The 27,636-nt window shown below is 37.0% G+C and overlaps 1 protein-coding gene across 1 annotated transcript in view; it reads right to left on the bottom strand.

Annotated features, from left to right (window-relative positions):
- LOC103036892 (cadherin-22) overlaps nucleotides 1-27,636 on the bottom strand; it is a 330,834-nt gene that overhangs the window by 48,798 nt on the left and 254,400 nt on the right. The window contains exon 10 of the mRNA XM_022675617.2: nucleotides 13,837-13,958. Within this exon, the coding sequence (XP_022531338.2) occupies nucleotides 13,837-13,958 (122 nt within the window). The remainder of the gene's footprint in view (nucleotides 1-13,836; nucleotides 13,959-27,636) is intronic.

The following is a 27,636-nucleotide window of genomic DNA, read 5'->3' on the forward strand; positions in this document are numbered from 1 at the left end:
CACCGTCACAAAGCACTCACAGGCGGACACACTACACACTAACCTTGCGCCAGTTGCGCCAGTCCCTAGCTAGGTAGCAAGCTGCACACAATGGCAGACAGTTTAAATGTTGTGGATCGGATTTTGGCGAGGCCATTTGAAAGTCTTCCTTACGAAGAAAAACTTAGAGTGAAACAGCAGGACAGATCAACTCCTCAGATTAATTTGGTGCAAAAGGCACCAAATTAAAGGGCAGCCACTGGAGCACATCATTCAGTTTTTTTATAAGCCAGGCAAAGGAAATATTCATACCTTTTAAAGGATCACATACACATTAACTTTGATGACTTAAACCACCTGGAAACATAATTCCAATAATTTAATTGTATGATTTATTGTGGGCCCTCAAATTACATATGCAATGTATTCTATTAATCAATAAATAACCCCTACATTTTGTCATAGTCCTCTTTTGATGGGAAGTGAGGTGCTAATCTTGAGTACTGCTTGTGTCAGTGGTCAGTGGAAAGTTACCAGTCTAATCCTAATTATTGTGTCAATGTCAAGCAAGCAAGCTAACCTGTAACCTCTATGTGTCAGTCTGATGTTTATTCATTCATTTGCTCAACAGTTCATTAATTTGCCCAATAACCCATTAATTAATTCACTTGTCTGATACTGAAACTGCCTGTTTTTTTGTTTAGTTTTTTTTTTATCTATGTATTGGAGATACATCCAGTTCAGTCAGGTTTGATTCAGGTTTCTGAGCATGAACAGCCCACTTTAAATAACACCGCAGATAATAATTCAATAATATTCAGGTCTGAGGACTGAGATGATCAATTCAGAATGTTGTACTTGTTCCTCTGTATGAATGCTTTAGTAGATTTTGAGCAGATTTTAGTGTTAGGGTCGTTGTCTTGTTGAAGGATCCAGCCCCGGCGCTTCAACTTCAACTTTCAGTAACACTTTACTTGGATGGTCCATTTAAGGATGCTCAACTGACATTCAACTAACATTCAACTGCATGTCTGTTAAATGCAAATTGAACAGAAGATGAAAGTAATTGATTCTCTATTGAATGTAAACCAACATCCAACTCTAACCCAAACTATAATCTAAACATTTTAGCATTGGGTTTAGAATAAGATTTAAAGTTCAGGTAAGATTTAAAGTTTAAGGTTAGGGTTAGGTGTATGGTTTGATTTTATGGTTGATTAAGGGTTAAGGTTAGGGTTAGGTGTATGGTTTGATTTTATGGTTGATTAAGGGTTAAGGTTAGGGTTAGGTGTACAATTATGTTCTATGTTGAATCATTTACATTCAACAAAGGGTTAAGTTGCAGTTAATAGACATTCAGTTGAATGTTAGTTGAATGCCAGTTGAGCATCAACGATGGCATCAAATGGTCCATCCAAGTAAAGTGTTGCCCAACTTTCTCACTGACTCTTGGACATTTTTTTTTCAAGATTCTGCTTATATTGACTGGAATTCATGTGACCCTCAACTTTAACAAGATTCCTAGTACCTGCACTTACGTATCACATATCCCCACAGCATGATGAACCACCAAAACATTAGTGTTTTAGTTTAGTTGCTGATAGATAGATAGATAGATAGATAGATAGATAGATAGATAGATAGATAGATAGATAGATAGATAGATAGATAGATAGATAGATAGATAGATAGATAGATAGATAGATAGATACTGACTTTCATGTCAGTAAAACGTCACAGCAGTCTTGAGTCATCAGGCCTTCTCTACATTCACCATTAGGTCAGCTATTAAATCTCGCCAGACACCAGATAATCTAAACTCTCCCTTTCTTTTTTTATGCTCTCTCTCTCCATCTCTCTCCATCTCTCTCCATCTCTCTCTCTCTCTCTCTCTCTCTCTCATACAGAAGTGTCACGTCTCCTGATGTGGAGCTGTGTCCCTGAGCCAAAGCTGCTTACGGGCTGTCGCGTAAGGCCTTTTATTTACGTCTCAGACCCCTTTTCTCTCTCGCTCCCACTCTGATTCAGTCCCCCTTAAACACAAATATGCTGTGTTGTCATCCCTCAAATGGGATCAAACTCCATGCATTTAGCGGCTTAAGCTAATCTGATTTCACTGTCGTGCCATCAGAAACCTGAGCCGAGAAGCGAGCGAGCGTAAGAGCGCCGCGAGAGAGCATGTGAACATGGCAGAGGAACAAAGCTTGCTTAATTGGGCCGGCTGTATACATAATGCTATGAGATTACAGAGTGAGTAAGCAACTTTCCCCGCCATAAATGCTTGTTGAGAGGAAGCACAAGGTGGGATTTGGACTTTTTAAATTTGGATTTCTTATCAGGGAAGTTGTGCACTTATAATACTGCAGGGAATAGAATGCCAAATGGTACGTTTTTTTATTTATTTATTTATTCTTTTTTCTTCTGTGAATCCCATAGCTGATGCATGATGGATGTGAGATCTACGTGTTAAAAATCCTTTTAAAAGGATTAAAGAATCTTCACTTTATAAAAAAAAAAAAAAGATTATTTACCAATTTAAATAATTAATTGGTTTATTGGTTCTTATGCCTATGGCATCTAAAAGAAATTAATATTATTGAAAAAAATACTATATGTCAGTAATTCAGTTCAAAATGTGAAACTCTTATTAAACTATTATATAGATGTATTACACACAGAGTGATCTATTTTAAGCATTTATTTATTTTATTGTTAATGATTATGGCTCACAGCCAATGAAAACCCAAAAATCAGTATCCCAGTTTCTCCAAACCATCATTAACCAACAGTAAATTTTACATTTCATCTGGAAACCAAGAGACCAGAGTCTGGAGGAAGGGTGGAGAGACACACAGTTCAAGCTGCTTGAGGTCTAGTGTGAAGTTTCCACCAATCAGTGATGGTTTGGAGAGACATGTCATCTGCTGGTGTTGATCCACTGTGTTTTATTATCAAGTCTAAAGTCAGTGCAGTTTTGTTTTCCCACAAAATCTTACAGCACTTCATGCTTCCCTCTGCTACTGACAACTTTTATGAAGATGTGGTTTTCATTTTCCAGCAGGACTTGGCACACTGCCCACACTGCCAATACTTCCAAAAGTACCAAATGGTCTTATATAATATTCTAATTTTCACTGATGTCTGGGTTTTCATTGGTTGTAAGCCATAATCATCATCAATAAAAGAAATAAACGCTTAAAATAGATCACTCTGTGTTTAATACATCTATATAATATATGAGTTTCACATTTTGAACTGAATTACTGACTAAAAGCAACTTTCCAATGCAATTCTAATTTATTTATTTTTTTGAGAGTTGTTTTTGTGAGGATAACAATGGTTTAAAATTTTCTTCTCAGCTGACTGTGGATTGTGGAGTCCAAACTCATTAGAGATGTTTTGTTTCCATCCAGAATTCTTTATTTGTGCCATGATACACTTCCTCAAACATTTGTTGTAAAGAGCAGACTTTCCCCAGTTCTTCCCAGTAAAACAGGCTCCGCCCACTCACACATGATTGTCATCCCATTAAATGAAAACTCCAGACTTTAATTTCACCGTCAAACTAACTGCTAATTCTAGAGGTTTACACACTTTTGCCACTCACAAATATGTAATACTGGATCATAAATGGCTGGGTGTAATTTTTTTTTTATCTCATTTGTTTACTTGGATTGGATTTTCTTTATCCACTTTGGGTGACTTTCACTTGGGTGAAAATCTGATGATGTTTTAGGTCATATTTATGCGGAAATACAGAGAACTGTAAAGGGTTTACAAACGATCAAACATCACTGTATCTCTAACACAATCGCAAAACTCGCAAAAAAAGTTCTTTATGGAGACAAAACTTCTTTTTTTTATCTCAATCATAGAGAATTATTTGTGTTTGTAAGAGTTTCACGTATTAGGAGATATTCTAAATGTTCTTAATATCATTTTGCTTGGTTCCTAGTTTAAGGAACTTTGCATGGGCATCCATTCTTATTTGAGTTGACTAATAGAAAGCTGTTTCTCTGGACAAAGTGTAGCCGCTGCAGCACAGGTGAGAGAAAAATATCTCTAATTACTGCCTCAACCACAGGGCTGCTTTCCTTCCTTCTCATCAAGGTGATTAATCGTCCAGCCGAGAGTGCGGGCTAAGTTAGTGCTCATTTTAATATGCAAACTGCATCTCAGCCCCCCACCTCTCCTCCATCTCTCTGATCTCCACACTCTCCCTCAGCCAATTTACAGTACAAATAGAGTCCCGCGGGGAGGGGCAACACGCCACAATACATAACAATATGCTACAGGTTATCATGGAGCTATTACTGCAGCCTGTGTGCTAAGGATGCAGCAGGAGGCTGGGAAAGTGTGTTATGCTTTTAATGAGAGCGATACGTTTTGCTAAACCTGTTTTTGGTAAAGTAGAGGTTACATTTGGCATTTTTCACTTTAAGTGCATTTGTGAAACAGCAGGGGTCACGATCCCCTCCGGATTCTGTAGTACAATACATCTAAAGATCTAAAGGGGAGCATTAATTAAGCGTTCTTTGGAATAATATACATATATATATATATATATATATATATATATATATATATATATATATATACAGTATATATATATATATATATATATATATATATATATATATATATATATATATATTTTTTTTTTTTTTTTTTCGTAGGCTCGTGCCATGCAAATGAGAGCAAGAACTGCCTCAGTCTACTATGCTAATCATATCAGATTCAGCATATATATCAATCTTTATTGTCCCTGTGGAAGAAATTAGCTTTGCAGAACACATACAAGCATCAGTGCAATAAAAACAAAAATAAAAATACAGAGACCGAACAGATAGAGCAATTACTCCTACTGCGTAGAGCCGTAACCACAATTTAAATCGTAATGAGCAAAACTCACAAGGTTCAGAAGCACGGAGTCTATCACCGTAAGTGATCAATTAGCATAAAAGTTGGGTAAAGCACGCCAGTTTGTGCCAGTTGGTATTTATCACAGAGTGTGAGAATTGTAAAGGCTGGAAAGAAATCACGCCGGCTGATGCCGTGCCAGCGCGGAGATGCTCCATCAAAACTGGCAGAAACTGGCAGAAATATACAGTAATATGCAAATTGAGTACAGTACCAGTCAAACGTCTGGACACATCTTCTCATTCTATGTTTATATTTGTATTTTTCTACATTGCAAATTAATATTAAAGTCATCCAGACTATAAAGGAACACATAAGGAATCCTGATGAGTGCCAGTTCCATCAAAACGTTTTTGATGGTCTTTGCGACTGCACTTGAGGATGCTTTTAAAGTTCTTGAAATTAACTTAAAGACTTTCTTAAAGTCATTTTTTACTTTTCTTTTCTTAGTTGAGTAGTTATTGCAATAATCTGGATTAGAACCTTACTCAAATATTCACTATTCACTGTATACCTGTAACTCTACCTCTTCACTACTTTACGACTGATGCTCTCAAACACATTAAGAGACAAGAAATAAAAGTAATTAACTCTTGATGAGTTCAGCACAGCTGTTAACTGAAAGCAAGGATGGATTCTAGGTGACTCTTTCTCATAAAGCTGACTGAGAAAATCCAGCCAAGATGTTCAAAACTGTCCAATCTGAGCAAGAAGTGGAACACATGAGGAATCATGTAGTAATTTAAAAGTGTTAAAATATAAACCAAAATACTCTGTGAAGAAGCATTTAATAGTCTCATATCTGTAATCTCTGAGGCTGGTAACTCTGATGAAATGATCCCCTGCAACCTTTTCCTGCCAGTTTCATCATCATAATGTTTTTGATGGACTTTGCGTTTGCACTTGAGGATGCTTAAAGTCATTTTTTTTCTTGTCTTGACTTAGTTGAGTAATTCTTGCTTCTCATAATCTGGATTAGAACATTACTCAAATATTCACTATTCACTGTATACCTGTAACTCTACCTCTTCACTACTTTACAGCTGATGCTCTCAAACACATTCATGTAATTAACTCTTGAAGAGTTCAACACAGCTGTTAACTGAAAACAAGGATGGATTCTAAGTGACTCTACCTCATAAACCTGACTGAAAAAAATCCAGCCAAAATGTGCAAAACTGTCTTTGAAGAATCTAAATTATAAAACACAAAATTTTGGTTTGTTTACCTTTTTTTGGTTTATTAAACAATTTTACATTTTTTTTCTTTATAATTTTAATGATTTAAACGTATGCAATGCAGATTTATTTTTTAATCACAAAAAAAACCCCACTAAATTCAACAAGGTGCCCAAAATGTGTCATATTTATACTGTTTGTTATATAATATATTTTCTTACCCAAGTAAAGATTAATTGACCTGCTATAAATTATAAATACATTTAAAAAGAAATGCATTGAATAATATATGAATTATATAACATATGGTAGTCACTTCTATTCAACATTTCTGTTCTACCAGGTATATGTTTGCATATGTTTTGGTAGGATGTAGGATTACTGCACTAGTGACTTTTGGAAGCTTAAAAACACTAATATGATGAAACTTTTAGATTTGAATAAGGATCCAAATTCTTACCGTATTTTTTTTATATTATTAAATGATGGTGAAGCTTTCACAGAAGCTTTCACTGCTGCTTCTAAAAATATATATATTATACAGTTATGGTTTACCCCTGACTTTATAATACAGTTAATATAATACAGAGTTCATATTAATATAATAGAGTCTCTAAAGAATTGTGAATCTGCAAGATTTAATAAATCTCAGCCTGAAACAGCAGAAGCTTGAGCTGAAATAACATCTTCTAATGAACAGTGCTTACACAGTACCAGTCAAAAGTTTGGAAACACATTCTTATTAATATTTGTTCTTTATTTGTATTATTTACTAGATTATAGACTAATATTAAAGCCTGCCAAATAGGTTGGAGCGCAACATAAAATGCACGATTCACACTGATTTCGAGCAGCTGATTGAAAACAGTTTGTTTGGGTGAGTAAAGCACTTTTGATTATTTACCGTAAGCTTCGATTTCCAGTGTTTTGATTCATTTGCATGTTTTGGCAGCATGTAACCAAAAAATAACCACCGATTCTTAAATCATTAAAAAAAAATGTCAGACATAAGAATTAATATATCAGACTGCTAAAATCCTGAAGAGGAACAAATTTTACTGTGGATTTTTTCTTTTTTTTATAATGATCCTGTAAATATAGCATGCAGTATAATTGAATTAACAGTCAAATTGCAATTTGAGTCTAATTCCCAGGGAATTATCTCATTAGTTTTACATTTTCTGTCAAACAACTGACTGTAAGAGTTAAGAAATAATATATTAGACTGTTAAAATCTTGAAAAACAACAAATATTACTGTATAATTTTATATAGCTTATAGATATAGCATTTAAACCATTTCTGCTTCTGATTTTTTAATTTCCCATGTTTGTTTGTTTGTTTATGTTATTTATTTATTTATTTATTTATTTATTTGTTTGTTTGTTTACTTTTGGTATTATATGTAAAAAAGTTTTTTTTTTTTTTTTTCCCTGTTTTTGGATTCTGAATTGAAAATCAAAAGAACGAATAGATTCATCTTAACCTTTATGTAGTGGAAGATAACGTTAAAATATATTGTTTTCTGAATATTTTTGAGGCATGTCTATTGATCCAGCCATCATCAAAATTAGACATGTAAACAATTAAAAAAAAAAAAAAAAAAAAAAAAAACAATGCACATCTATATTTATATCAAAAACTAGAAACATCAAAAATGGAGAAGAACAATATTTGCAATATTTGAGCTTAAATATGAAGGAAGCAAAATGTACCCAAGACTGGCTTTGCTGCTGCCATTGTTCAGAAGATTCCTCCTCCTACCATGATCTCATCCCTGCAGCATTTTGATAAACATGAGATTCATGGTTCTTTCAAATTATGCATAGTGTGTAGATCCAATGATGAACAGCAAACACATGCATGTCTTCCTGAACATAATGAGCTGGAGATCAGTGTGTTTGTTCAGCTCTGTGTCAGACTTGTGTTACCATATGCATCCTCCCACATCGAGCACAGATATAAACAGACATGAGCTAATTCAGACCCCAGCCTTTCTACAGGAACAAGAACAAGACTCTGCGCAAAAGTCAAGTATCTACACTCTACACCCACGTCTCAGCTTTATTCACATTTACGCATTTCAAGCGTCCAGTCAAGTGATCTCTAATACCGTGGCATGCAGGTAAACAATACACTGACATATATTTGAGAGAAAACATAAATAAATAAATATTAGTGAACTACTAGATGCTAAATACAGTACATTAAAATCCTGGTGAAAAGTAAAAGGTCATGTTATATTGTATGTCACATTTTGTAAACATCTTGTGTGTCATCTACACTAAAAAAAAAATATGCGTAAAATTTACTTAAAAAAAGTTTCGCAAATTTCAGCATTTGCTTTTTTTAAGCAAATTTAATTTAACTTGGTTTCATGACTTAAATGTTACATAGAGTAAATAAGTGAACTGAATTTCAGTCAATCCGTCCTTTTATTAAACTTTACTTAATTTATTTTTGCTGAATCAATCTTTTATTTTAATAACCTTTACTTAATTTCTGCATACAATATTACCTAATTACAATTACTTCATTCATACACAATATATTATAATTCCTGAAATTAAAATATTTTTAGTCTCAACACGTGGATGGATCTTTTTAGTATATATATATATATATATATATATATATATATATATATATATATATATATATATATATATATATATACCGAATCACCAAGTCTGAGGTATATATATACAGTTTCACCACATTGAAGCCTCAGAGTTTGCTCTATATCATAAAATCCGATGTGAACAGCATCCAATTTGACCAATGTTCTGTCCAGTTGTGCTGCCTTGTCAAAACGTGCTTTCCTAGTGTATATTAAAGGTCTTGGTAAAATGCGAAATCAACCGGAGATCCGATTTAAACCTATAACTTACACAAGATAGCTAACACTAACTAGTTGTGTTTATAGAGCTTTAAACAGAGTAATGTAGTGCTGTAGCCTGGGTTCAGCCTCGCCTGTGGGCGGTCCTGAGCCGAGGGGTGCGAGGTCATGAACTCACTGGTCGAAGCAGACACCTTGCATCTCTCTGATCAACTTGTATTTCTGAGGATTTTCTTATACTAGCTACAGCAGACAAAGCATACATATACAACTCTACAGTTTGTAATTTGAAAACTACAAATGGCTACTATATGATCAGTAGATGTAATGTAAAAATAGAGTGTAAAATCAAGGAGCTGGTCATGATATTCCGTCTGGACTGTGTGTATAATACTGTATAGGTAGTAGAATTCAAAAGGAGCTGAAACACTCAACTACATCTCGAAAGCCAGTCTGTGCTGTTCTAGTGAAGCTTCATCGATAAAGAACTTGGAAAACAAGTGGAAAAAAGCCAGTGTGAACATAACAGCCAGTCCTGCACTGTCTATATGTGTTAACACACTTGACCCCACAACAGCACTCCTCATTTAGCCCCTCTATTGTCAGGGGACACCCTGGGGAGGAGAAATAAATAAATAAAGCACTATATAACAACACAACATAGACTGGGTATTCTTTTTCTTCACACCACGAAATCTCATTCAGGAAAATGGTGTTTTTGTTGTGCTCCCATAAAACAAAAAACAGAAAAAAACACATTTAACATAACCGACTGTAGTGCAAAGCACAAAGCTGTAGTCGAACGTGAGGACAAGCAGGTTTTTAAATATATTAAACAAGTCTGTTGTTTCCATACCACAAAGAAAGAGAATAAAAAAGATAATCCAGGTGCATTTACAGTATGTACTGTTTAGAACTAAATAGGGAGATTTATATAATTAATAGTGGTATAATATTTTAACTGCAACTGATAAACTATGCTATCTAACATAATATTTCATATATTAATATATACATATACAGTACCAGTCAAAAGTTTGTACATACCTTAAATTCAGTGATTTCTTTTTTATTGAAATTTTCTGTATTGTAGAATAATATTAAATTCATCCAAACTTTGAAGAAAAACATATCGACATATTAAGTAAACAAAAAAGGTTTTAACCAACCAGCATATGTTTTATATTTTAGATTATTTCAGAATTAACAGCTTTGCGCATCTTGGCTGGATTTTCTCAGTTAGCTTTATGAGGTAGAGACACCTGGAATTTCAGGCTTTCAGTTAACAGCTGTGCTGAACTCATCAAGAGTTAATTACTTGAATTTCTTGTCTCTTAATAAAGTGTTTGAGAGCATCAGTTGTAAAATAGTGAAGAGGTAGAGTTACAGGTATACAGCGAATAACCTTCTCAAGTGAGGTTGCAAAGACCATTGAAAACATCATGATGATGAAACTGGCTCTCATTAGGACCACCCCACGAAAGAAAGAGCAAGAGTTCCATCTGTTGTACAGGATAAGTTTATCAGAGTTACCAGCCTCAGAAGCCAAAGTTAACAAACAGCTCCCCAGATAAGAGCATCTAAATGCTTCACATTGAACGAGCTGTGTGTAAACATTAGACTGGTACTGTATATACATCAAAACAAATTTGAAAAGCCTATGCATTACACCAAGAGTAGCTTTCATGGCATCTTATAATATGGAATACCGCCATGTTGGAGCTTTTCAGTCAGTCTGCCAGAAAAAAAGTCCATTGGGCGGGGCGGGGCAGATTATGGCGGAAGTTGGGGTCAAACTTAGTTGTGTAACTAACTAAAAAAAAAACGCTACTGGTTCCAAAATGAATCGCCTGCATTAAAGCTTCAACGTTGACTGCCCTAATTACATCATATTTTTCAGAACAGTTGTTTTTGCCTAGATTTTGGATTGGCCAGTAGATTTTGAAACATTTCACACCATTTGCATACTACATCAAACACTTTCATTGCGATACTATTATTTTTTAATTTAATATTACATTATCTGGACCCTTCAAAAAGATGAAATTCTACAGTATGGGTCATTTCACTTTCATAAATGTGGTGTTCCAGTTCTCAGTGTTCTTGAAAATAATAAAAATAAGATGCACCACCAATAAAATGAGTTTTATTACCTACTTCTTCCTGCTCTGCCACTATACTACCGTACTGTTTCACTGAATGAAGTAATAATGACACAAAAGTTTCACTTCTAATGTCCAGAGGAAGCTTTATAGTCCTCGGCAGAGCCACTTCCCCAGCATCCTCAACTGAATCCACGCTTTCTGGCAGCAAGGTTACAGACGAGCCGGAGAGGCTCAGGCTGCGGTACCTTGAGCGTTTTCTGTAAGTGTGCTGCAGGAACTCGGTATGAATTCTGAGTACCTATACAGGCTGCTGGGTTTGACAAAAGAGCTGAATGTTTCCCACCTGGAATATAAAGCTAATGAAGATTTCTGAAGATTTATAACTCTACTCTCTGCAATAATCAGCTGAAGGTTAATGCGCTGATACCGGGCAGGGAGGAGTAATATTCTTGCAAGATGAGCCAGCACAAAAGGAGCGAGAGGTAGTTAGCACCTAGCGCTTAGCTAATTGTCTCTGGATGGGGAGGGAGGCCTAGGCCTCATTACACATATAAATGTAGCTTCCAGCACGGAGGCCTTGTTTTAAAGTAATCCTTTTATTTTCTTAATCATGCCCCTGCTCTACGCACGGTAATTGGATCTCACTGTGCCTAAAGCTGTTGACAGAGAATGAGAGAGATTCACACCTTAATAATTGGGCGCACTTGTAAAAGGAGGTTATTGTACACATTATATAAGATTGACCTCCTGTAATGAAAAATGCAAAAAGATTGCAGATACTGAAGACTGAATAGCCGGGGTGCTACTTACACAATCGCCCTGCGGTAACCTTGAGAATCTGCAGCTCTCGCCAAGGCAAAAATGAATCAATCAAAAAAAAAAAAAAATCTCTAATTTATCATATCTAAAACTTTTAAATTAGCTCAGCGAAGATAACCACTTTAGGTGTACTTCTAAGTGATTTGATTTCAGTGGCCCAATTTAAAAGTTTGCAGAGTGAATGAGGACAGAGCTCAGCTTAATTCAGATTAGCATTCAGCTGCCATTTATCTTGGGTCTGGATTAAGTTATTTTTATTTTAAGACTTTTATTCTACATAGTTCTATAGTAGTTATATACAGTATAATATATTCTTTATATTGTCAGTGTCATTGAAAAGCTTGTTTCTCAATTTTTATTTTCCATGCCTAGACATAATGTAAACCTGAATGTTTTAGGACAAATGGAACAATAAAATGATCCAAATTGACTTGGAATAAATTATTTTTTTACGTTGAATTTTAAAACATTACGATTATACTGTAGTTAAAGTCTTGCATATTTAGTGTTCAGTGCATATGTTTTTTTTTTTTTTTTTTCGTGTGTCCTTCCCTTCCATCCACCACCACACACTTCATCACTTCATAGTACTCCTCTCTACCCCTAGTTACATCTGAGGGGAACGTAAAAAAAAAACATATTGAGATAATGAATCATAAGCCCTGTATGTATTGTAATTGTATTTGTATCGTATTGTATTGCTGAATTTTTGCTAATACACAGTTTTGAAAAATTAGATGACCTAGTTGAATTAAATCTTCAAAACTGAACATGCCATTCTCACAGATGGGACTGACCAACCAATGACCAACCAAGACAAATTCCACTGTTGGGACCCTTCTTAACCCCTTCTTTTTTTTTTTTTTTGCTGTATTTGTTCTTATTTTTCTTGTTGTGCCTCAAGAGGACACATCCTTTCTCTTTATTTACTGGCAGTGCTACTAGAAAACACGTTATATACCTTTAAAAGATATTTTGAGAAATATCTAAGTATCTAGGAGCTTAGCTTTGAGCAAAGGTACTCTTTCTGCGTTTGCAGTTTTTTTTTTTTTTCTGAGGAAAAAAAAAGTAAAAAAAAAAAAAACAGTTTATAAATTGCCTTTGGAACAAAGTGTCAGACAGATCATTCTTTCCAATTGAAAAAGGTCCAAAGTAGGATCAAGGCAATAATGAAACAATTCTGACAGAAAAGGAAAAGGGATTGGCTGTGTACTAAAACTGACACAAACCGATTGCTGAGGTTGGCCTTTGTTTTTCTTTTTCTTTTTTGTTTTTTGTTTGTTTTGAAGCAGGGAAAGCTCGAAGGGTCAAGCGCACAGACCACACAGATCGTTCTTTAAAACATTTCGATCTGAGATTTACCTCAAGCCACGAGAAGATGGATGTGGAAGTTCTACATGGCTACAAACCACGTTAGCCCAGCTAGATCAGATCAGATGGATCAGATGGATGTGGAGGATTTGTGGAAACAAATTTGGTTAGGTGTGACAAGCTTCCTGAGGCATGAGAGCGATGCTACTTAATGCAATTAGCCCCTGTCCACTTCATCACCGGAGTCGGCATGCCAAAACACCTGATATTCTTCAAAGGCTCATCCCCTGATAGACTGATAGACTGATAGACATCAGCCGTGTTCCCAGCTGCCTGAGTGTCGTTGCATGATGTGTCTGTCTGTTGCATCAAACGCTGGGCAATTTCCACAGACAGGCTCTCTTCCTTTCAAGGCTGACAGCTTTATCAATGCAGGAAACCAATGGTAACAAGTATGTCAATGGTGTCCAATCAGTCATGCCGAGATATTATCCACGCCATGAAATTGACAGCGATGGGCAAAACACAGACGTAGATGTACCATTTTCTCAGGAAATGACATCTTAGTTTCTGCTTTTTTAAATACAGACGCGACAGCGCCGTGCCTGCCTGTGCCGACAAGCAGCATTCACCTTCGTCATGAAAAGGTAAAATATAAATAAATAAGCGCGGAGGCTTTATCTCACCTGGCCAGGTTTAGCATCCTCACAGATTTTAGTTTCATAAGGGGTGGCCAGCTCAGGCGGGTTGTCATTCACATCCAGAATTCGGATGCTAACTGCTGTCTGGGAAGCCATGGACTGGTTATCTGGAGGAAAAGAAAAAGTAAAAAAAGACAGAATAAAGAACTGAGAGAGAAGCAGGATGAACAAAACATATTAAGGCTGCAGATTTCTGTTCTAGTTTTAGTTTCATATTTGCCTGCAATGTAGAGATTAATGTACAGTATATAATGTACACTATATAATGAATACCCTGTTTGTAGATTAATACTGTTTTTAATGCAGATTGTCAATGTGCGTCAATAGTTAAGGAATTAGGAATGCACCAAAATTAATGATTTTTTTTTTCCCCAAAAATTAAACCAAAATTAATGAAACATTTGGCCCAAAGCCTGGAGCTGGACATGTTTTTTTTTTTTTTTTTTTCCACAGGTTTTAATTAATTTTGCCATTTCGTTCACAACTGAACAAATTAATCAGCCTAAAAAAAGAATTTGTCTTGCTTTTCAAAGAAAAAGCATAGCTATGTTTATTATACATTAACATATAAATTGTAATCATTATGCATTATGCATCAGATGTGTTTATACTGTAAGAGGTTATATGTCAATACCAAGAATCCCAACAAAGCTGCCTTTGTAACGCGAGATGAGACGGGAGGCGGACGTTTAAACGGGTAAGACATGACTTTATTAAATAACAGATAAACAAGTAAACTAAACAGGGGAATAACGAAAATATCTATGTACATAAACAAACAAACAGTGAGCTAAGCTAAACAGATAAAGAAACAGGGCTAGGGATATATACAGGGATAACTACGTAAATATATATATACAAAATAAACAAAGAAACAAACAGGAAATAAACAAGAACAAGTAAATACAGAAACATGAAATAAACAAACGTGACGTGGCGTGGCAAAACAATAGTAAATAGCGTGACGAGACAAACAAACGTGGGAAGGTGCAAAGACCGACAGCAAACGTAGACTAACAAGTACTATTTATACTAAACATGAAACAATGAACACCTGGGGAAACAGGTAACAAGGGGCGGAGCTACAAATTACACACACGTAATGGAAAAGTACAAGAGAAACACACTAGGAAACGGGGAAAACACAGGAAAACATAGCGAGGGCGTAACAGAAGCCCCTCCCTAAACGCGCAGCTCCCGAGGCGCGTAAGAACGAACCCCGGGGGCCGGCGGCGGGGAGAGGCCGGGAAACACAAGAGACGAGACCGGGGACTTGACTTGAGACAAAACAGGAGATGGGACAGAAGACTTGACAAAGAAAGGAGACGGAACAGGGGACATGACTGGAGACTGGACATTGGGCATAAACGGAGACTGGACATTGGACGAGACACGAGACTGGACGGGGAACTGGACATGACTAGACATGGGAACGGGAACAAAAACATTAACAGGAACAGACACGAAGACGGTGACAGGAACAGGCACAGAAAAACCAGACAAGACAGGAACAGGAACATATACAGACACGGGGACCAGAACAGGAAGTGACATGGGGACAAGAACCACTTGGGGATGCCCAGGACTGGCTAAAGTCTGTGGGGTAGTCCATGGAGCCAGCCTGGGCAAAGTTCTTGGGCTGGAGTCCGGGGGCCTTGGGGCAGACCTGGGCACATGGGGCTTGGGGTGAAACTTAGTCCTGGGTGCCGGGATAGGCGTGGGTGTGGTGACGGGCCTCGCTGGCGACGCGACGGCTTGGGCAGCAGGAGCTGGAGGCGCGGCAACTCGGGCAGCAGGAGCTGGTGGCGGTGCGGCGTCTCGGGCAGCAGGAGCTGGCGGTGCGGCGACTCGGGCAGCAGGAGCTGGCGGTGCGGCATCTCGGGCAGCTGGAGCTGGCGGCACGGCGACTCGGGCAGCAGGAGCTGGCGGTGCGGCGACTCGGACAGTAGACACTGGCGGTGCGGCATCTCGGGCAGCGGGAGCTGACGGCGCGGCGACTTGAGCAGCTGGGGCTGGCGGCGTGGTCGGTGCTGGAGCGGTATGCACCGCTGGCACAGGGACATGGACGGTGGGCACTGCTGGCTTCGGAACATGGGCAGTGGACACCGCTGGCACAGGAACATGGACGGTGTCTGGCACCGCTGGCATCGTAGCAGGAGCGGTGGACATCGCTGGCATCGTAGCAGGAGCGGTGGGCACCGCTGGCACAGGAACATTGGCGGTGGGCACCGCTGGCACAGGAACATTGGCGGTGGGCACCGCTGGCACAGGAACATTGGCGGTGGGCACCTCTGGCACAGGAACATAGGCGGTGGGCACCGCTGGCACAGGAACATTGGCAGTGGGCACCGCTGACCTTGGAGCATGGACGGTGGCGGGCACCGCTGACACAGGAACATTAGCGGTGGCGGGCACCGCTGACACAGGAACACTCACATGAACAAACTTGGACCCTTGGGCTGTAGGTGTCTGTGTGACGACTCGGGCTGCTGAAGACTGCACGGAGACTTGACCTAATTTCACCGCAGCGTATTCAGGTTCCGGGGTGGCAGTAGCAGTACAGTGTAGCGCCGTTGTCATGGGAACCCCGGAGCGAAGATCTGCTGCCGCTACGGGTGACTGGAAGCGCTGCTCGGCGGCCGCCGTGGAAGCTGGGTCTGCAGCCGTAGAAGATGCGAGCGCCGTAGCAGCCAGAGAAACTTGACCCGTGGAATCAGGAGATGCTAACTGCGTTAGCCGCGTAGCCGTGGGGATGCCTGGAGCTGCAGCCGCAGAAGATGCTAGCTGCGTTAGCCGCGTAGCCGTAGAGGAGCTTGGAGCTGCAGCCGCTGGAGATGCTAGCTGGTTAGCCGCTGAAGCTAGCTGCGGAGCCGCCGAGGTGGAGCGCGCCCTGGGAGGCGGGTGGACGGAAGACGGCGTCTTGAAAGCCGGCGCTGCTGAAGATCGCTCCGGGACGTAGGCGGCCTCCTCCCGGAGACACGGAGGACATCTGAGAGCCGGAAGGATTAACTCATCCTCCGAACTAGACGCAGCTGCGAGGAGGTCCACGTAATCCCAGAAGTAGGGATCCTCACCGCCTGCGTTTCTGCCCGCCTCGTGTCCCCCGAGGCCGATAGCCCCAACAGTTAGCCCCCCCCCAAGAAAATCCTCCGATTTTTGGGACCTCTTTGAACGCCCAGCCCGAGGCCTTCTCCGGCCTCGAGGCCTCGGGTTTTCCTGCGCCGAGGTCCCAAAGGGGACATGACGGATGGCCAGCCCGGATCCAACCCAAGGGTGTCCCGCATAAACGTCCATGGCGGTCGGTCTTTCTGTAACGCGAGATGAGACGGGAGGCGGACGTTTAAACGGGTAAGACATGACTTTATTAAATAACAGATAAACAAGTAAACTAAACAGGGGAATAACGAAAATATCTATGTACATAAACAAACAAACAGTGAGCTAAGCTAAACAGATAAAGAAACAGGGCTAGGGATATATACAGGGATAACTACGTAAATATATATATACAAAATAAACAAAGAAACAAACAGGAAATAAACAAGAACAAGTAAATACAGAAACATGAAATAAACAAACGTGACGTGGCGTGGCAAAACAATAGTAAATAGCGTGACGAGACAAACAAACGTGGGAAGGTGCAAAGACCGACAGCAAACGTAGACTAACAAGTACTATTTATACTAAACATGAAACAATGAACACCTGGGGAAACAGGTAACAAGGGGCGGAGCTACAAATTACACACACGTAATGGAAAAGTACAAGAGAAACACACTAGGAAACGGGGAAAACACAGGAAAACATAGCGAGGGCGTAACAGCCTTAGCAAAACAACCACTCATGAATTATATTTATAGTAAATATTATTATTATTATTATTATTATTATTATTATTATTATTATTATTATTATTATTATTATTATTATTATATTAACATATAATGTATTATAATGTGTCGTTGTACACTGAAAAAAAAATATGAGTAAAATTTACTTCAAATTATCTACTAAAACTGAACTTCAGTCAATCCTTTCTTTTAGTAAACTTTACTTAATTTATTTTTGCTGAATAAATCCTATATTTTAGTAAACTTTACTTAATTTCGGCATACAATATTACTTAATTATAATTACTTAATTTATACAATATTACTTAATTACAATTACTTAATTTATACAATATTACTCAAATAATGTATGAGACATAATATATTTTATATTATATCATGTTTTATATTAAATATATTATAATAAAAAGAAAGGATTGACTGAAGTTCAGTTCACTTATTTACTCTTTGTAAGATTTAAGCCTTGAAACCGAGTTGAAGTTACTCAAATTTATCTGAATTAAATTTACTTTAAAAAAGCAAATGCATAAAGTTGCGTAACTTTTATTTAAGTATATTTTACTCATCATTTTTTCAGTGTACACTTGAAGTAAAGACACATGTCTGTCATTTGGAATATATATTATTATTAGTAACAGAAAGATGATGTTTTAACCCAGATTTGTAACATATTACACTTCTATATTGCTGCATTTGTTATCTACAAAACTTAAATCTCAATAAAAAAAAATAAAAAAAAAATTGTTTTGCACAACATATCCATAATGATATCCATAATGTGAAACCATTGAGCTCGGAACCACTATAATATGAACATTATCAACCAATCAAACGCAATCAAGCATTACTTGTACTTGTAGAACAATCTGTTGCCCTAGATTCAGCGGAATCACCCCGTCTGATTGTAAAATAAGAGAATTTGCCTGTAAGTGCCGTTTCTCCCCACAGTGTAGAACATTGTTCTCATTAAGAAGACGATTCTTCTCCATGTTTCAGAGGAAATCAGGAATTAACAAGCTTATTTTCAGATCAAGCCTGGCTACGGTACACGGCATGCAACTTTAATGATTAGAGTGCACTGTTGGGGTTTCCTTAATGATATAAATATACATGAACGAGCTTAATAGTGGGCTGCAAAATGATTCTAATCATGTTCTTGTTAAGACATTAAAACATGGGAGCACTAGCCTATTTTCACCCGGAGATTCCGTTTAAGGCCAACGAAGGAGCTGCACTGAACTGTAGGAGGAGGAATGTTGGTTCTTAGCTCATATTAACTAAATCAACTATCAACCACGCACTCAATGGATCCTAAATGGGCTGATCCTCAATTAAGTTTATATAGCACATTATTTCCTTAAACCCTTAGAACCCTACGGACGGATTTTCAGTCCGAAATTGCACCTTGTGTTCTTAGCTTAATTACCCAGGAATCCCTTCACAAATAAACATAATCCATATATGGTTAGAAAGAGCAGAACTTACTCTTTCTAAAAATAGTGATATATTAGTGACATCCCAGTGTGGTAAAGCTCAATCTACAAGAAACCCATTGAGAAAAACACCTAAAAAAGTGAGATCTCCTTCGCCAACCAATATTATTAACCTTTAGTGCTTCAAACATATTTATATGAAGTTTCAAACCAAATAATATCAGTAAATATTATGTCAGACTCAAAAGTGTCCACAGAAAAAAAAAGTGTGAAACTACCTGCTTTACTCAAACTAAAGCTAGGTATGGTGTGCGCACTACTTTATATAGTTTTTATTTTACTCGCACAATTTTACTAAGTAGCTATTTTGCACTAAACATTTTTATTAACATTTTTGTATATAGTTTTCTTTGTGTGTCCTGATGATCAAAATACTGAAAGGCATAGGCTGCTCTGGGTGTCAGGTCTTTAGTATCTACATGTATCCTATTTGTGTGTATGTATGTGTGTGATTATTGATTATCAAGAAACATAACTTCGCCGGATGCTGCTTCTCCATGTATTTTGTCAAAGTAATAATTAATAAACCATGTAATGAACTATCATCAATATTATGCTTTTAAACTCATATACACTTAGGTCTAACCTTTTTTGAAAATATATCTTAGGTGTGAATATATTTAAAATATATACATTAAAAAATAAGTAAAAAAAAAAAAAAAAAAAAAAAAAAAAAAAAAAAACAGGTGCTTGGTAAAATTTCGACCAAAACATGACCAGTTCCAGGAAAATATAACAATTCTGCTTCCTTTTACATTTTAAATGATTATATGATTATATATTTTGAGCAGCCGTATGGCTTCTGGAGTAAAATAGATCAGGGCATGTGTCTGTCTGATATAATTATAACTGTGTTATAAGACCTGAAAAAGAGGAACTGATAAAAACAAAGGAAAAAAAAAACACACACTAAAACAGCCTAGAGTTCAAAGGTTTAATGTCCACCCTCTCTTCCCTTTAACATCCAGGACATTAAAAGCTTGTTTATTTGTTATACGTAGGTGTTCCAATAAGTGTTTCCATATAGCATACTTTAAAACACTGACAGCTGAGTCATTAGTAGCATACACACCTGGAACAATATGTCAAGCATCAGGAGCACTGATCTAAGATCAGCTGCTCTGCTCTCAGCTCTCCGTCTGGGATTCCTTTGAATCGCTGAGTTAAAACAATCCCGTTCACATGTTAACGTAATAAAAACTGATTCCAGATCAGTAAGTCTGCTTTCATTTCTTTGATACGATCAAGCCCCTGAGCTAAATTTAACTACTCATGTGTGGCTGGAATATTAAGGACAGGGATTTCTGCAGCTTAAAGAGACGCCGTGCCTCTGCTGCAGGCTCACCAGATGTTGTAACGCCACATATCTTATCAGCCAGAAAATATACTGAAAAATATATATATATAATAAATCAATTTTCAGACTGCTTTACACTGCTCTAAACTCTGCACTGAGCTTAGCATGGAACATGCAGAGGAACAGCTGAACATGCTGGAAGAACAGGAGAGCACATGTTCTTCTCATAGGATGGCCGAGTTATAATGTGTTTCATTCACAAAGGTCATGTGGGGAATGGAAATGCCACTAAAATGACACGATTTGATGACTGGAGGGTTTTTATCACGGAGTGAAACAGCTGTAAAATAGACGAGGTAATAAATCCTTTAAATGAAAACTCCATAGTAAATATTTATTGATATATTGATATATGCTATGATACAGCATACATGACATGAATTCACTTGCCCTTTGCACCCGCTCAATCACAAACTGTACATTATTCTAAAATAAAATGTGTCCAAAAGAACATTGAAATCTTCATAGAAAACAGAACAAAAAATAATAGACAACTTTTTTGATGATTTTTTAATTTTTTTATGTTACCAAATTGAAAACCTTTGGAATATAATCAAGAGGAAGATGGATGATCACAAACCATCAAACCAAACTGAACTGCTTGAACATTTGCACCAGGAGTGAAGCAGCATAAAGTTATCCAAAAGCAGTTTGTAAGACTGGTGGAGGAGAACATGATGCCGAAATGCATGAAAACTGTGATAAAAAAAAACAGGGTTATTCCACCAAATATTGATTTCTGAACTTTTAAAACTTTATGAATATAAACTTCTTTTTTTTTTTTTTTTTTTGCATTATTTGAGGTCTGAAATCTCTGCATCTTTTTTTCAAATTTCAGCCACTTCTCATTTTCTGCAAATAAATGCTCTAAATGAGAATATTTTTTTAATTTGGAATTTGGGAGAAATGTTGTCCACAGTTTATAGAACAAAACAACAATGTTCATTTTACTCAAACATATAACTATAAATAGCAAAATCAGAGAAACTGATTCAGAAACTGAAGTGGTCTCTTATTTTTGATCTCTCTTTCTTTCTCTCACTATACATGGCACTGTTATATATATATATATATATATATATATATATATATATATATATATATATATATATATATATATATATATATATACGTATATATATAAATATATATATATACATATATAAATTAGTTTATTTAATCTGTGGGTGGAGCCATCCTCCAAAGCCACATGGGATGCAATGCCAGCAATTGGTAAAATAAAGATATATTTTTTTTATTATAAAAATTTTTACCGCTTTTACCAATAAAATATGTATATGTACTTGAATGCGTACATAAGTAAAATTAGCTATTTAATAATATATATATATATATATATATATATATATATATATATATATATATATATATATGTACTGAAACAGTGTTTTTCTTTTGTTGCTTTAGGATTCGTCTTAAGTTGCTCTTGTCTAAGTGTCTGCAAAATGGCAGATTTTTTTAATTTTCATATTTATGTATTGCTCTGCAATAAATGTAAATAATTAAGCAAAAACCTCTGACCCTCTTACAGCTCTTTTATTCTCATTACAGAAAGAAATGCATTAGCTCTGCTGTCCTCCACTGACTCATTAACTCAGCACACTCCAGCACCCAGGAAGTGATGAACACAGACAGACGTGGCTGTGGGTCTCGTGTCCTGGCTGGCGGTGAATAAGGTTATCTGGCTTTGGCTGCGAATGCCATAAACATTACACAGAGCAGCTCCTTAACATCTCCTTCCCCAGCTTCCAGAAGCTTCCCACACTCTCAAATGTCACACAAATGTCACAAAGACCGGCGCAAATTATTGTAGCTGTAATCTGGTGTTTCCGGGGACGGGATTCGGTGCACTCGGCTCGTCAGATCACTTTAATACGGTAAAGACCTGGGTAATTGTTTCTGCACGTGAAGTGTACATTTCATTACTGTCAATGTTTCAGAGCTGTTTGCTTCACAGGCTGTTTCTGCGCTGAACTCTGGGCGTCGGATCTGGTTTTGTTGGACGCCGGTGCTCTGTATGCTAATGGCACGGCTGCGGATGTAACCTGTGAATCATCCTGTGTCTGAACTTCAGGGTTTTTCCTGCAGAAGACACGGCCTGGCTTAATTAAACCCGCCGCCTCCTAACACACACTCAGCCTTGGCCTCATGCCGGGAAACAAACTCACTGCCTTCTCTGCATAATTTGATTACTCTCTTAAAACCTTTACTCGGATAGCTTCTTAAATATTGCTAAAACTATTTGCTAAAAAAAGAGATGGTATCACTATAAACATCTAATTCAACTTCTAATTTAGAACAGATTTTGGTTACCATACTAAAATCTGGGTAGCACTTTCCATTAAGCGTTGACTAACTAACATAAACTAATGCATTGGTTACCATGAAACCATGAATAAGACATGAGGTAATACATTAAAACAGTGGTGTGCATTAAGGCCCTTTTAACCCTTCAGAGAAGGGTGACAATAGGTGCATTTAAATCATTACATAATATTTAATAAGGAAATATATATTATAGTTATTGTATTCATATTTATAAATTAACTAAAATACAAAAATAAAACAGCAACTAATTCAGTTGCTACAGGACTCTCTGACTGACATCTGATGAGTCTGTTAGCAAAGTCATAGGACAATCTATCTAACCAATCAGATTCATGATTTTCACTATGGGGGCGGGGCCATGGCTGTCTAACCCATAAAGGTGTATTCAGGAACATATTGATTTTAAAATGAAGTTAAGGAAAGCGCCAATTTTATGATTCTATTCATTACATTTTGACATTAGCAGATTAACATAAAAATGTTTTTAAATATATTTTCTAGTACAATTATACAATTATGTTTTTTTCTGTAATGTTTCTTATAAAACATGAAAGCTTTTTATGTAATGATTGAATAGAAAACCTCAAGATTTAGTGGTGTAATATCAGGCAGACAATTAACAAAAAATCTGTCCTCTTAAAGGGTTAACTAAGCAAATAATGTGAGGTTGGTTGATGCTGCAGTTGGTCTGCAGGTTTAGGTTCAGCAACAGTATGTGCTGAAAGAATGAGGTCAGCTGACTACCTGAATATACTGAATATAGACCAGGTTATTCCATCAATACATTTTTTGAACATATTCCAAGATAAGACAATGCCAGGATTTATGTGTCTGGAATTGTGAAAGAGAGCATGGAGGTTCAGTTCACCACAGAGTCCAGATCTTAACCTCATTGGGAATCTTTGGGATGTGCTGGATGGAGAAGAGCTGCTTTGTGCAGTGGTCAGACTCTACCATCATCAATGCTGCTGCAAGATCTTGGTGAAAAATTAATGAAACACTGGATTTAAATAGATTAAATATTGTGACATTGAAGAAGCTTATTGAAATAATGCCACAATGCTGCAATCAAAGCTAAAGACGGAATACTAGAGTGTGACCTCACACACACATCGACCACGTCTGTATTAATGCATCAAGATATTAAAACCCATTGTGCTGTTCAGCCTATCATCATATTTCTGATCATTATAATTCTTGGCAATGTACACAGACAATTCTTGGCAGAGGAATTGTTTATGGTTATTTTGACCAGAAATGAATCCAAATATTGGGCCAGTGTTTGTGTATTTATCAGATTGTGTTTTGCTATTGTTTTATATTACATGTAATTTAACGATAAACCATCCATGCCCATGTGTAACAGAGAACAGTGCACTTAACCCTCCTGTTATTTATTTTCAGCTGTAAGAAAGAAATATAGAGCATATCTTACAGCCTGCACAAGATGCACCACAATTGCTAGCTCACTGCTATTTTGCACCCCACAAAAAATCTACTTTAATGCTTTGCATCTGTATCATTTAATTAGCAATGGTGCTTGTGAATATATCTACGCCGATAGGCATGGTGGTCTCAAAACAAGGTGTGTTCAGGTACATTTCAGGCGTATTGCTATCTTGGCAGCAGAAAACACAGGCGCATCCTTTACACTCATACTCCCCTGCTTGTTACGCACACATTGACATGCAGCAGTGCACAAACCCATAGCGCATTCCTGTTTGCAGAAATACAAACTTTTACATTAACAATAAACAGAATGAACAAGTGTAAAAACAAGCAGATCAGATTCCTCTGCTGTGAAGCATCGAGCACATCCAGGTAGCTGCACCCCTGAAATAGTAATCTGCCAAGATGAGAAAAAAAAAGCTTGTAATGTATTATTAGGATCACAAGTCATAATCCATAAGCAACATGGCTATAACGGGTTTTGCATTTTTTTTAAATATATGGGTAACACTTTCTTCGAATGTAATCTCAATAAGACTCTATAAACATACTCATAACACATTATAATGCATTCATTAGGCATTATAAACATGGCTATACATATTTATAAAAATGTATAATTCATTATAGCCATGTTTATTATGCATCATGAACTGTGATTATAATGCATTAATAGCTGCGTTTATAACATGTTATACATCAATACCAAGAAACTCATTCCCAGCTTACAGACTTTATCATGAATAAAAAAAAGCTTCCAACTTATAAACACACCCTCAATAATACTATATATTTTCAACCACTGATGAATTATTATTTTCTTGAATATAATATTGATTATAGTCAATTATAATGTATTATAACAGGTCTTTGTGCACTGTAAGTAAAGTGCCAGACTTTCATTATAGATTATTAATGATAGAGCTATAATATTTTAACATATATATTATAAGCACAGCTTATAATGTATTATGATCACAGGTCATAATGCTTAACAAACATGGCTATAATGGGTTATGCATTTTTATAAACATTTATAGCCATGTTTATAATGCCTTATGAATACATTATAATATGTTATAATTGTGGTTACAGTGTCTAATAAAGATAATAAAGAAAGTGTTACCAATATATGTATAGCAATGTTTGTAATGTCTTATGAATGCATTATAATATGTGAGGAATATGTTTATAGAGTATAAAAGAGATAATATTCATATAAACTGTTAAGAGGTAAAGACTTACAAGAACCAACAAGCAGAACGGAAACACAGAACGGATTATAAATACAGAGGGACCACAGGAAACACCTGACGCCAGGTAAAAAGGGGGGAGGGGCAGAGCTACAAATGAGACACAGGTAGAAACACTGAATAATGAGGCACTGGAGGAAAACACTGAAGCATGTGGAGGAATAAAAGACACAGAGAAAGGTAAATAAACAGAAATATGAAAACACAAAAACAAATGAGAATGAACAGGGATCTGAGCCAGGGCGTGACACTATTTAACAAAATAATTAATAAAAAAAAAATCTGCTGTAATTGTAAAATTGTAAAAACATTGATATAGATGAGTTGACCATTGCAATAACACACATTTTCTAGTAGCTCATTGCTTTCCTTTACCTGGGATTTATATTTGCATTCTTCCTCTTTGGGGACTGAGAGCAAAGCTGGGAAAAGCTGTTTGAATCTGTTTGAAAAGTATAATTTAGTTATTTTACTCTCTCTCTCTCTCTCTCTCTCTCTCTCACTCTCTTTCTACATCAGACGTCCTTTCCTCGTAGATAAAGACGTAACAGCCGTGTGCGATATCTTCCTCCCCTAAGGGTTGGACATGTTACTTTTCCCCTCAATTTACCTGTCTTTAAAAAAAAAAATAACTGCCTGCAATTTGATATCAAACACACTATCAAAGCCCCCAGAAATTATATGTCACTCTCTGCCGATAGATAGGATTCGGCAGCCACCGAACGGTTCGTCAGCAGCACTACTGCCAAAAGCACAGCTTTTCTGATGCTCTAACCAGCATAAGTCTGCAGTCTGGAAGGGGTTTGGGAGGTGGAGGGGTAAAGGGGGTAGAGGGGGATGAGAGGGTGTGTATGGAGAGGTTGGTGGAGGGAGAGAAAGGTTGTTCTGTACATCACCTGAACAGAATTCAACAACCCTGAACAGAACATTTGATACCATTTTAGCTACAAACGTTCAGATTACTTTCATAATGCAGCACAGTACCAGGTAGAACTGGTGTTGCTGCAGTGCATCATCTTTTTTTTTTTTTTTTTTTTTTTTTTTAATACACAGCCTGAAAACTGAGCGTCTGAGCTTCCACTGTTAGACCTACCATGCATTTTTTTTAACTCACCTGAGCAAGCTGGAATCTATTCAATGTAAAAAGTGAAATAAAGTAAGACTTTTTCACTAGTTAATATTGCAAAGGGATTGGAAAAGCTATAAAACACATGTCTAAGAAATTCCAGTAGCTGAGAGACCCTGCACACTGTTTATATTCAGACTTTCATCTGTATTAATCTTTTGATCAATATGGACATTACATTTATCACTGATGCAGAAAAAAAAAATTGGAAAGTTGGGAAAAAAATAAAGCGGGCTACGCGCTACCACTATGATTGGGAGATAGATGGTTCGAATCCTGTTCATTTAGCTCACCATCAGCTAACAGAGCCCTGAGAGAGCACAGTTGGCTTTGCCCCTCCTTGGGTCGGTAGATGGTGCTCTCTCCCCACATCACTCCTAGGGTGATGTTGATCAGCACAAGGCATCTGTGAGCTGATGTATCAGAACCGAGTTGCTACAATTTTCTCCTAGCACTCTGTGATGCTACTCAACAATGCTGTTCTAATGAGAGAGCTGGGTTACTGGCCTTGTAAATTGGGGAAAAAATGGGATAGAAATTAGAAATAAAATAAAATATTTACATATTTTAGCTTTCAGACCTCAAATAATGCAAAGAAAACATATGAAGTTCATATTTATAAAGTTTTAAGAGTTCAGAAAGCAATATTTGGTGGAATAACCCTGGTTTTTAATGACAGTTTTCATGCATCTTGGCATCATGTTCTCCTCCACCAGTCTTACACACTGCTTTTGGATAACTTTATGCTGCAGAAAATTCAAGCAGTTCAGTTTGGTTTGATGGCTTGTGATCATCCATCTTCCTCTTGATTATATTCCAGAGGTTTTCAATTTGGTAAAATCAAAGAAACTCATTATTTTTAGGTGGTCTCTTATTTTTGCAGAGCTGTATTTCCTTCAAAAATCCT

This window comes from Astyanax mexicanus, chromosome 5 (genome assembly GCF_023375975.1).
Source record: "Astyanax mexicanus isolate ESR-SI-001 chromosome 5, AstMex3_surface, whole genome shotgun sequence".
Lineage (NCBI taxonomy): Eukaryota > Metazoa > Chordata > Actinopteri > Characiformes > Acestrorhamphidae > Astyanax > Astyanax mexicanus.